This window comes from Heloderma suspectum, chromosome 1 (assembly GCF_057233095.1).
Source record: "Heloderma suspectum isolate Gila_16-S chromosome 1, 16-S_ref, whole genome shotgun sequence".
Taxonomy (NCBI): Eukaryota; Metazoa; Chordata; class Lepidosauria; order Squamata; family Helodermatidae; genus Heloderma; species Heloderma suspectum.
The window spans coordinates 137,440,325-137,452,257 of NC_139458.1; the positions used below are offsets into that span (position 1 = coordinate 137,440,325).

At 44.0% G+C, this 11,933-nt stretch overlaps 1 protein-coding gene across 1 annotated transcript; it reads right to left on the reverse strand.

The window, feature by feature from the left end:
* Nucleotides 1-340: 340 nt before the first annotated feature.
* On the reverse strand, nt 341-11,524 carry LOC146358009 (lectin-like). Its single transcript, XM_084852657.1, has 5 exons — nt 11,473-11,524; nt 10,343-10,458; nt 9,139-9,285; nt 7,517-7,631; nt 341-417 (listed from the first exon to the last, which is right to left on the reverse strand). The coding sequence occupies exons 1-5, from the start codon at nt 11,522-11,524 to the stop codon at nt 341-343; spliced, it is 507 nt and encodes a 168-aa protein (XP_084708783.1).
* Nucleotides 11,525-11,933: the final 409 nt, after the last annotated feature.

Here is an 11,933-nt window from a genome sequence, read left to right on the forward strand (position 1 = left end):
CTCAGGGGGTCCAGGTCATTAGTGGAACCTTGACAGCCCCATATCCTCCCTCCCAGGCGCATACTCAGGCCACCAGAAAGCCAGGCAGAGCCACAGGGACCAGGTCCTGCAGGGAACACAGCTAGATGGTCTCTGGCACCTCCACCAGCAAGAGCAGCCTTTATAGCTGGAGTCAGGTTGGGGCCCCAAATTGGTACTATTACCAATACTATTGGGTACGTATGAACCGGGGGCAGGCTAGATTCTGGATCCAACCCAGGGTGTGCATGTGTGTAGCCCAAGCAGCTCCTTAGAACAGTAGAAATAGTAGATCCAGCTCTGAGGGGAATGGATCCAGTACTCACCTATTTCCCAAGTTGTATTTGCAGACAGACAGGAATGGCCCTGTACTGATATAGTCATTCCAGGTGACAAATCCTGAAAGAGACAGAGAGAAGGCATGAGTCCAGGGACAGCAAAGCCACAAATGCAGACGTTTCTCCCACCATACTAATACCAACAGCAGAAATGCAAAATTCTGCCTCAGAAAAGTGGAAGCCTCAACACAGTTGATGTTGTCGCCACTTCCAGAAGCAGTACGGTAAATCAGAAACCCTTAGGAAAAAAGAAAGAACCTGTGCTGCAATCCCTGCCAATAGTAAGCGCTGTCTATGCGAAACTGTTGGAGAATTTCTCCTCCCCTATGAGAAATTCGGTGAAATTGTCCCCCCAGGTTCTCTGCCCAGAAATAGGCTGGAGAATTTTGAGAGGCCATTTGTGCATAGCTCTAGACCCAACAAAAGCCCGCCAGGCTGGTCTGCCGTGAGGGATCGTGACAGCCATGTCATTGTGGCCATGGTTGCTTGCAGAGGATGTCTCAGTTGTGCTTGAATGTTCGGTTAAGTCCCTGGGAACTCTGACACAGCTTCCCACACACAGCTCATTTCTTCCATGCTCTCTCAAATATGTCATTCTGGAATTTATATGGAACAATACTGATGCAATACTCCCCAGCAAACTCTGGCTGTCTTCCTTGGGAGGCAGGCCGACCACCAAGCAAGAACCTGGTTTTCATGTCCAGCAGCCGTGCGACCCAGATTTCTATGGGTTGGTGATATTGACTGATTGATTGCATGTCTCTACAGCCCAAGGGCCAAAATTCTCTGGGTGGTTCACAATAAAAAAAAGAGAGATAATTTGGATGAACATAAGGCCACAATCTGGCCTCTGAATGGATCATAATGGATCATTCATGTCTTTCATTAGTTTTTTCAATTTTGAGTCGCCCTGTACCCAAAGCTTTTATTATGACATACATAATAAAAGCGGAAATAAATCTGATGATAAAACCCTTTAATAAAACACATTAAAGGTATTGTTTTTAAAAGCAGCAACAAAAAGTCAGCATTTAAAGATAAAAATAAATGAGCAGATAAAAACATGGAGGGGATGATTTTAAAATGCGGCATTAAACATATTAAAAATAAACACAGCACCAGTTCCACTGACCAAAGTATCGAAAAGTGATTGATTATCACTTTTGCTTCATCAGTTCAAGCAGGGATAATGGTGGCCATCAATATGGGCTCCTCCACACAAAGCTTTTATCCTGTGAGGTTAAAAGTTTACTCAGGGAAATGTACTGGTCCTTTATATGATGTTGTCAAGCTCCAGGGCCTCTCCTGTGCTTTCTGATCTTTATCCAGTTTTTTTAAGATTGCGGATAATGAGTTATTTCAATAACCTGAGTTGAGTTTTTCCGTGAAAAGAGGAAGTGGTGCTGTAATACAGCACCATCTAGTGGCTGTATAATGAAACATATATTGCTTGCAGATAAAGGAATTCCCTCAGGAAAAAAAAAGTGGAAGTGCGTGAAAAGGGGCGAACTTAATCCCACAGAGAATACAGAAGCAGAAGCCCTGGTAAAGTTGTAGGATAAAAAGCCTCTATATAGAGAAGCCCTACATCGTGTGGAATAAATTCCATAGTTTAACTACACACTGTGTAAAGAAGTACTTCCTTTTATCTATCTTGAATCTCCCACCAATCAGCTTCATGGGATGACCCCAGGTTCTAGTATTATGAGAGAGGAAAAAAAATGTCTCCCTATCCACTTGCTCCACACTATGTATAATTTTGTACACTTCTATCATGTTTCCCTCTTGCAAGATGATGCTGTCAATGTGATGCTGTCAAGGTGATGCATGCCATATGCCAGCAAATTTGGAAAACACAAGAATGGCCAACAGATTGGAAAAAATCAACTTATATCCCCATACCAAAAAAGGGAAGCACCAAAGAATGTTCAAACTATCGAACAGTGGCACTTATTTCACATGCCAGTAAGGTAATGCTCAAGATCTTGCAAGGTAGACTCCAGCAATTCATGGAACGAGAATTGCCAGATGTACAAGCTGGGTTTCGAAAAGGCAGAGGAACTAGGGACCAAATTGCCAATATCTGCTGGATAATGGAGAAAGCCAGGGAGTTTCCGAAAAACATCTATTTCTGTTTTATTGACTACTCTAAAGCCTTTGACTGTGTGGATCATAACAAATTGTGGCAAGTTCTTGGTGGTATGGAGATACCAAGTCATCTTGTCTGCCTCCTGAGGAATCTGTATAACGACCAAGTAGCAACGGTAAGACCCCTTCATGGATCACTGCCTTGTTGTGGCGAAGGGGCTTGCGTAACTCAGTGAAGCCATAAGCTATGCCATGCAGGGCCACCCAAGACGGACAGGTCATGGCAGAGAGTTCTGGCAAAATGTGGTCCCCTGGAGAAGGAAATGGCAACCCACTCCAATATCCTTGCCAAGAAAACCCCATGGAACGTATCACAAGGCTAAAAGATATGACACCAGAAGATGAGACCCTCAGGTCGGAAGGTAAACAATATACTACTGGGGAACAGCAGAGGGTATTTCCAAGTAGCGCCAGAAAGAGTGAAGCGGCTGAGCCAAAGCCGAAAGGACACTCAGCTGTGGATGTGTCTGGTAGTGAAAAGAAAATCTGATGCTGTAAAGAACAATATTGTTTAGGAACCTGGAATGTCAGATCAATGAATCAAGGTAAGCTAGAGGTGGTCAAACATGAGATGGCAAGATTGAACATCGACATCTTGGGAATCAGCGAACTAAAATGGACAGGCATGGGCAAATTTAATTCAGGTGACCATCATATCTACTACTGTGGGCAAGAATCCCTTAGAAGAAATGCAGTAGCACTCATAGTCAACAAAAGGGTGGGAGAAGCAGTACTGGGGTACAATCTTAAAAACAATAGAATGATCTCAGTACGAATCCAAGGCAAACCATTCAACATCACAGTAATTCAAGTCTATGCCCCAACCACTGCCGAAGAAGCTGAGGTTGATCGGTTCTATGAAGACCTACAACACCTTCTAGAACTAACACCAAAAAAAGATGTCCTCTTCATCATAGGGGATTGGAATGCTAAAGTAGGAAGTCAAGAAATCACCGGGATAACAGGCAGGCATGGCCTTGGTGCACAAAATGAAGCAGGACAAAGGCTAATAGAGTTTTGCCAGGAGAACACGCGGATCATAGCAAACACTCTTTTCCAACAGCACAAGAGGCGACTCTACACATGGACATCACCAGATGGTCAATATCGAAATCAGATTGATTATGTCCTTTGCAGTCAAAGATGGAGAAGCTCTATACAGTCAGTAAAAACAAGACCTGGAGCTGACTGTGGCTCAGATCATGAGCTTCTTGTTGCAGAATTTCGGCTGAAATTGAAGAACGTAGGGAAAACCACTAAACCGTTCAGGTATGACCTCAATCATATCCCTTATGAATATACAGTGGAGGTGAGGAATAGATTTAAGGGATTAGACCTGATAGACAGAGTGCCTGAGGAACTATGGACGGAGGTCCGTAACATTGTTCAGAAGGCAGCAACGAAATCCATCCCAAAGAAAAAGAAATGCAAGGAAGCCAAGTGGCTGTCTGATGAGGCTTTACAAGTAGCTGAAGAAAGAAGGGAAGCGAAAAGCAAGGGAGAAAGGGGAAGATATATCCAACTGAATGCAGAGTTCCAGAGAATAGCAAGGAGAGACAAGAAGGCCTTCTTAAATGAACAATGCCAAGAAATCGAGGAAAACAACAGAATGGGAAAGACTAGAGATCTCTTCAAGAAAATTGGAGATCTCAAGGGAACGTTTTGTGCAAAGACGGGCATGATAAAGGACAGAGAAGGCAGGGACCTAACAGAAGCAGATGAGATTAAGAAGAGGTGGCAAGAATACACAGAAGAACTATACAGGAAAGATCTTAATGTCCCTGATAGCCATGATAGTGCGGCCACTGAACTTGAGCCGGACATCCTCGAGAGTGAAGTCAAGTGGGCCTTAGGAAGCATTAGTAACAACAAAGCTAGCGGAGATGACAGTATTCCAGCTGAGCTATTTAAAATCCTAAACGATGATGCTGTTAAAGTGCTGCATTCAATATGCCAACAAATTTGGAACACTCAACAATGGCCGCAAGACTGGAAAAGGTCAGTTTACATTCCAATTCAAAAGAAGGGCAACGCCAAAGAGTGTTCAAACTACCGCACAATTGCGTTCATTTCACATGCCAGCAAGGTTATGCTCAAAATCCTACAAGCTAGAGTTCAGCAGTATGCAAACCGAGAACTACCGGAAGTACAAGCGGGGTTTCGAAGAGGCAGAGGAACTAGAGATCAAATCGCCAACGTTCGCTGGATCATGGAGAAAGCGAGAGAATTCCAGAAAAACGTCTATTTCTGCTTCATTGACTACACTAAGGCCTTTGATTGTATGGATCACAACAAAATGTGGCAGATTCTTAAAGTGATGGGAGTACCAGACCACCTTACCTGTCTCCTGAGAAACCTGCATGAGGGTCAAGAAGCAACAGTAAGAATCAGACATGGAACAACCGAGTGGTTCAAAATTGGGAAAGGAGTACGACAAGGCTGCATATTGTCGCCCTGCTTATTTAACTTATATGCAGAGTACATCATGAGAAACGCCGGGTTGGATGAATCACAGGTTGGAATTAAGATTGCCGGGAGAATTATCAACAACCTCCGATATGCAGACGATACCACCCTAATTGCAGAAAGTGAAGAGGATCTCAAGAGCCTCTTGTTGAGGGTGAAAGAGGAGAGTGCAAAAGCTGGTTTGAAACTCAACATTAAAAAAACGAAGATCATGGCATCTGGCCCCATCACTTCCTGGCATATAGAAGGGGAAGAAATGGAAGCAGTGACAGATTTTATTTTCTTGGGCTCCAAGATCACCGCAGGCGGTGACTGTAGCCATGAAATTAAAAGATGCTTGCTCCTTGGGAGGAAAGCTATGGCAAACCTAGACAGCATAGTAAGAAGCGGAGGCATCACCTTGCCGACAAAGGTCCGTCTAATCAAAGCTATGGTTTTCCCAGTAGTAATGTATGGCTGTGAGAGCTGGACCATAAGGAAGGCTGAGTGAAGGAAGATAGATGCTTTTGAACTGTGGTGCTGGAGGAAAATTCTGAGAGTGCCTTGGACTGCAAGAAGATCAAACCAGTCCATACTCCAGGAAATAAAGCCAGACTGCTCACTTAAGGGGATGATATTAAAGGCAAAACTGAAGTACTTTGGCCACATCATGAGAAGACAGGATACCCTGGAGAAGATGCTGATGCTAGGGAAAGTGGAAGGCAAAAGGAAGAGGGGCCGACCAAGGGCAAGATGGATGGATGATCTTCTGGAGGTGACAGACTCGACCTTGGGGGAGCTGGGGGTGGCGACGGCCGACAGGAAGCTCTGGCGAGGGCTGGTCCATGAAGTCACGAAGAGTCGGAAGTGACTGACCGAATAGACAAACAAAAAATCATGTTTCCTCTTCCTTACTCACCGTTTTTCTAAGCTAAACCATCTGTCAAGGGCTCCTTGGAGGGCTCTCTCAGTCTAATCCAGTAGCCAAGTCCAGACGCAGACAAAGGGATTCTTTTCAAAGCTTTATTCTTCTTTTACAACTTAACAACTCTACAGGTAGCAACTAGATCTGAGCAGCAGCATCCCTATGCCCTAAGTTGGAACAGTTGGTCCCCGTTTGAAAGGCAATTACTGGCAGACTCCTGAATATAAGGACTAGGGAGAATCCCTCCCCTTTTCCCTTGGATCCTCTGGGCGCAACCGTTCTTTGAGCACCAACTGGGCGCTATGCCTCCTTTCCACGCTCTCCATTTGGCGCTGCTCTCTGCGTCTGTGCCGCGCATCCAACCAGTCTGCTATCGGTGCTGGGTCACTCCCTGGACTGCTTTCTAATCTAGGAATGTTGGTGAGAGGAATCTCTGTCAGCTGTGGGCCCTGGGAAAAAGGGGCGCGCTCCTCTCCCAGGAGCGACTGCTCTTCCTCCGAATCAGAACTACTCTGGGATTCTATGGGCTCAGTGTCCACCCTGACACCATCCCAGCTGTTGCAACCTTCTCTCCGAGGGGAGTTGCTGCAACACCTTGAACATTTTAGGTGCATTTTTCTGCAGTTTTTCCAACTCGACTATGTCCCTTTTTAGGTGCTGGGACCAGAACTGTACACAGTGTCCCAAGTGTGGTCGCACAATAGATTTCTATAAGCGGAGTATGATCTTGGCAGTTTTATTTTCAGTTCCTTTCCTAATTATGCCTAACATGGAATTTGCCTTTTTCACAGCTGATGCACACTGGGTTGATATTTTCATTGAGCTGTCCACCACAACCCCGAGATGTCTTTCTTAGTCAGTTACTGCTAGCTCAGATTCCATCAGCTTATACCTGAAGTTCGGATGTTTTGCCCCAACGTGCATCGCTTTACACTTGCTTACATTGCACCACATTTGCCATTTTGCTGCCTGTTTTCCCAGTTTGGAGAGATCACTTTGGAGCTCCTCACAATCCCTTTTTGTTTTAACCACATTAAATAATGTGGTGTCATTGGCAAACTTGACCACTTCACTGCTCACTCCTGGTTCCAGATCATTTATGAATAAGTTGAAAAGCACTGGTCCCACTACAGACCCCTGTGGGACTCTACTGTTTACAATCCTCCATTGGGGGAATTCACCATTTATTCCAGCTCTTTGCTTTCTGTTCTTTAACCTGTTAATGAGAAATTAATTGTTGGCTTTGCTTCCTGAAATTTAAATAAACATAATAATTATTTCTACATTTGCATACAAAGATATAAATCAACAGATGCATATTTGACGCAGATTTGTGAATCTTTTAAGAGACTAGCAACACCCCTGGTTTCAAGCATCCAATATGGAGGAATTGAATACTGATGCGAGAAGGAGAGGGAAGGAGTTCCATTTTCTCCATAGTGGTGTTTTCTCTTCCCTTCCCCATCATTATGTTCCCAGACCGTGCACAGGTGCATGCACACACAGAGTTGCCTGGACTATCTCTCACATAGCCACATTCCCATGCGTGTTGCCCAATTAACCCCCTGGCTGCCACCCCCACCAGCCATGCAGCACACTGTGGGGCAAAGAGTTCATTAATAGGTATATGAACATTTTTCACCATTTTGCAAAATCCAGGACCCAAGGTAGTGCTCTCTTTCTGTTCCATCAGGCTGATTGGGAGGAAATGTCTGATAATCAAATTCAGAACCATCTGTCCACACAAAGGTTCCCTCCTAAGAAAAGATGCACCAAGTTAGTGATCATACTAGAAGCTAATTGATTCACAGGAAAAAATGGCTTGCCAAGTCTTACAAATAGTGGAAATGGAATCTGCAGATTGTGCTATGCCTGTGAAAAGCTACTCACCTTTGGCAAGCAGGAATTGTCTCCATGAATGGCAGAGTGACAAACTCCTCATTCTGCTGTAGCTCAACAGTGCCGCCTAGAGCATCTAGGTTTCAGCACTGTGCTGGGAAGCCTGAATAGGCCAGATCTTACGTTTTGTTCTCCAACAAACATTTGCATGCTCAGTTCTTTTATAATCGTCCACCTGGTTGGAACCAGCCAGTTCTTTTGAGATGTAAGTTTATGGTTGTAAAGAAGGTGGGTCCAGACACCAAGAAAATGTCTGGTTTGCTGGCTAGACCACTGAGAACAGATATGGAGGGCACTGCACTATTGGCCAAAACTATAGTGGTCTCCTGTAAGGGGTGGCTTTTACTGAAATCAGATTCCCATAAAAATGAGACTTTGCTCTCACTGTCTATCTTCCTAAAAAATATAGGCCCAAGGCTATACTTAGCAGCAAGACCAACTGAATTCAGCAAGACCTATTTCTAATATGCATGCAAAGGATCAGGCGGTCACAGAGGAAGGGATACCTTCCTCTACTGGTTACTGGTGTCAATGGCAAACCTGGCTACAGTGAGAGAAATAAATGTAGTGGTATGACCAGGTCCAAAATTTAGGATAAAAGAAGGTGTTTCCAGGCAATTTTACCTATATTTTCTAAGACAAAATGGCCAAGCAAAGGGGGATGGTGAAGAAGGGGGAGACAAGCTCTGGTGCTCAAGAAAACAAAATTTATTGCGCTTCACGCGTTTCGGAATGCTGCCTTCCTCAGGAGCTTATACAAGCCATTTGATCTCTTGCTCTGAAATACACGAATGTTCTTACTTCTGGATACTTGCAAACACTATAGTTGAAGTCACGCAACAGAACAACAGACTTTCTTCCTTCCTTTTGTTATTCCCTGATCCTGTTTGAACAATAAATATGTATTTTGTGTTACCACTTCGTGTTGTTTGGCTTGAGAAAAGTTTCAAGGACCACAACCCATATAGATTAATTCTTGATGTCTAAAACACTCAGCTGGGATTTATACATCTGTTGCTGAGTGGGGTCTGGCCATTTCTCGGTCAAGTGAGTCACAGACACACTTGTTCAAAGATGAGAGGCGAGCTAGTTGGATGGAGTGGGAATGAGTTACCCGTATCAAGACTTCACAGGTTAAAATGCAAGGGCCACATGCAATCTCATAGGAACATTACTGTGTGTATTGTAGATTAGGACTGAGTGGGTAGGAAGACAAAATCTCATATATCTGCAGAGGTCTTGTTAGCCTCCTGAGAAAGAGTTGGAGGTTGTGTGCAGTAGGTCTTAGGGCCTTTCTGAATCAGTGTTAAGATTATGCTAATCTATCTCTTCAGAATGGCTACGAATACACACACACACACACACCTTGAAAAGGTCATGACCACCAATCCAGTAGGCCTTTCCCTCAGCGTGATTCAGTGGTTTGCCCATCAGGTGAAAAATGAAGTCATTTTCTTCTGCGCTGTGGATGGAGGCTAGGTGGGAATTCTCGCCATAACTCTGGCAAGCCATCTGTGGAGATTTCACCGTCAAGTTTACTTCTTACTTCTCCAAAAAAGGGCTGCTTCACAAGAACTCAGCATCTGTGCAATCCACCCCCCCCCCTCAAAAACTCCACTCAGATTCTGAAAATCCAGACAGTTACCGCCCACATATTTCCAGGTATTCCTCTACAGCCCTGGGAATTGGGTTTCAGTATTACAAAGCTTGAAAATCCGATTATGAAATCAAGATGATTTTCCCTCCTTGTATGTAGGAGGATGGGGGAGGGGATGGACAGGGACACAGACTGCTGTGTCATTATGGCACAAGTAATTACTACTAGATGACATGTTGCTGGAAGGGAAGCTTTGTGGGAAATCTCTCTGCCATTCTTGGCACTGGGTGATGGGTGCTTAGTGCAACGTTTTGTTTGGGTCTCTGTTATATATGTTCTGCTCTCTGACTCCAGCAAAACAACAACAACAACAAAAGGAAGGAAGGAAGGAAGGAAGGAAGGAAGGAAGGAAGGAATCAAATGTGTTTCCAGGCAACTTTACCTATATTTTCTAAGACAAAATGGCTGGGCAAAGGGGGATGGTGAAGAAGGGGGAGACAAGCTCTGGTGCTCGAGAAAACAAAATGTATTGTGCTCAATGCATTTTGGAATGCTTGAATACATTAATGTTCTTACTTCGGGATACTTGCAAATGCTATAGCTGAAGTCTGTTGCTCTATTGCGTGACTTCAAATATAGCTTTTGCAAGTATCCAGAAGTAAGAACATTCGTGTATTTCAGAGCAAGAGAGCAAATGGCTTGTATAAGCTACTGAGGAAGGAAGCATTCTGAAACACATCCAGCACAATAAATTATGTTTTCTCGAGCACCAGAGCTTGTCTCCCCTTCTTCACTGTCATTCATGGTGCTTTTTCCCTCTTCACTTCTTCGGACAAAAGGGGAGCAAGGACCTCCTCAACATGTTTTTCACAGGCTGGACTTTAGCTCTTGGAAACCTGGCTTAGCCAAAGACATTTGACTGCAAGGACATGTTTCTGCCCCCGTTGACCCCTTTGGCATCACATCACTTGCCTCAGCTTCATTCCAGTTCTTTCGTTCCATCACGGCTTTATAGCAAGCATCCTCGTACTGCACCCAGCCTGCCGCACAAAAGCCACGGGCACAAAGGCACGTTTGGGAAGAGGCATCTGATGCAAAGAGAAGATTGAGTAAGGGGATTAATAGAAGGATTTTATCATCATGGATGTCCATTTATTACACACTCATAATCCTGCTCACTCAGTTCACACATATTGTTTGTTCGCTTATTGTTTATTTTTAATCTGCTGAGTAACAAATGTCCTCTGGGTGGCATTTAACCATGAAAGCAAAAGGTAGTATCCATGAAAGCAAAAGGTAGTAACCGAGAGCTTCGGATATTGGGCGGTATAGAAATGAAATAAATAGTATGATTTCCTCTTAGTGCTATTCCACTATACCACAGTGCCACCTAGAGGTTGTATAGTGGAAAAGCAGGAAAGGAAATGCTCCTTGTGTAGTGCTCAGATCTCAATTTTGTGAAAAACCAGAAGCAGATACAAGGGATTAACAGCCAATTAATAGCCTTGTGTAGAAATGCTCTATATGCCTTCACATTGGAAGAATTGCCCTCCACATCCAAGGGATAAAAATGCCAGTGTAAGTCATTGATTCGTAGAAAAGTATTCCTGATTCTTGGAAATCTGTCAGGGAAGAAATATCCTATGCCAACTAAGAACTGCCATTTAACCCAGCAACCTCTCTCCAAAAAGGTCAAGCTCATCAGAGCAAATTTGCAAGGAACAGGCTACCCACTTATGGAATAACAGGTCCACCATTGTTAAAAAGAGGCATCCAGCAGCCAAGGACTTTCAGGACACCTTTAAGGCTGCAATTCATAGTTATACTTCCTAAGACTTAGGTCCCGTGAGTGAACTCTGTGGAACTTACTTTTCGATCATGCATGCATAGGAGCAGGCAGCAAAAAAGACATCTCATCATTTTCTTGGGCAATCATGGCCCGTGTTCTCATCCGTGCATTTTAACATTATGTTTCCCTTACCAGTAGCTTTGTATTGTGCCAAAATGTTACTTTCACTTGTTTGCACCGATAGGGTGTTAATTTATGAGAAGTCCCCATGTTCATATTTTCCCTATTGACAATTGAATCAGGCTGAACTTACCATGGATGAAGAAGATCAGAAGAATGGCACAGAAAGGTGACCAGGACCTCATTTCTGCTAGAAGAAACAAAGAGCTGAAAGTCAGTAACCAATGGCTAGTGAATCTGCTTCGTAGCCTAGGTTGCTACTGACTGTGGAGCAGAATGGAACATCTTGACAGGTTGGCCAGGTGTATTTGAAGGACAAGAAATCCTGTAGTGAACAGGATGTAGGAAGTTCATTACAGATCTATGCAAATCTATTTGGATCCAACTCTTATTATACTCACCCAACAGAGTCAACAGTTAAGTGTATGCCTTTTGATTGGTAGCACTAAGAGGCCTGCATGTGGAAGCATCCTGAGTATAACTGATTGGAAGATAACTCATCCTTCCGTTGAGGCCCTTCTTGCACTATGGAATGGCGAAGTGTGACGGGCCATTGACACAATAGTTTCTGAGTGCCCTCTTTGGCATTGTGGA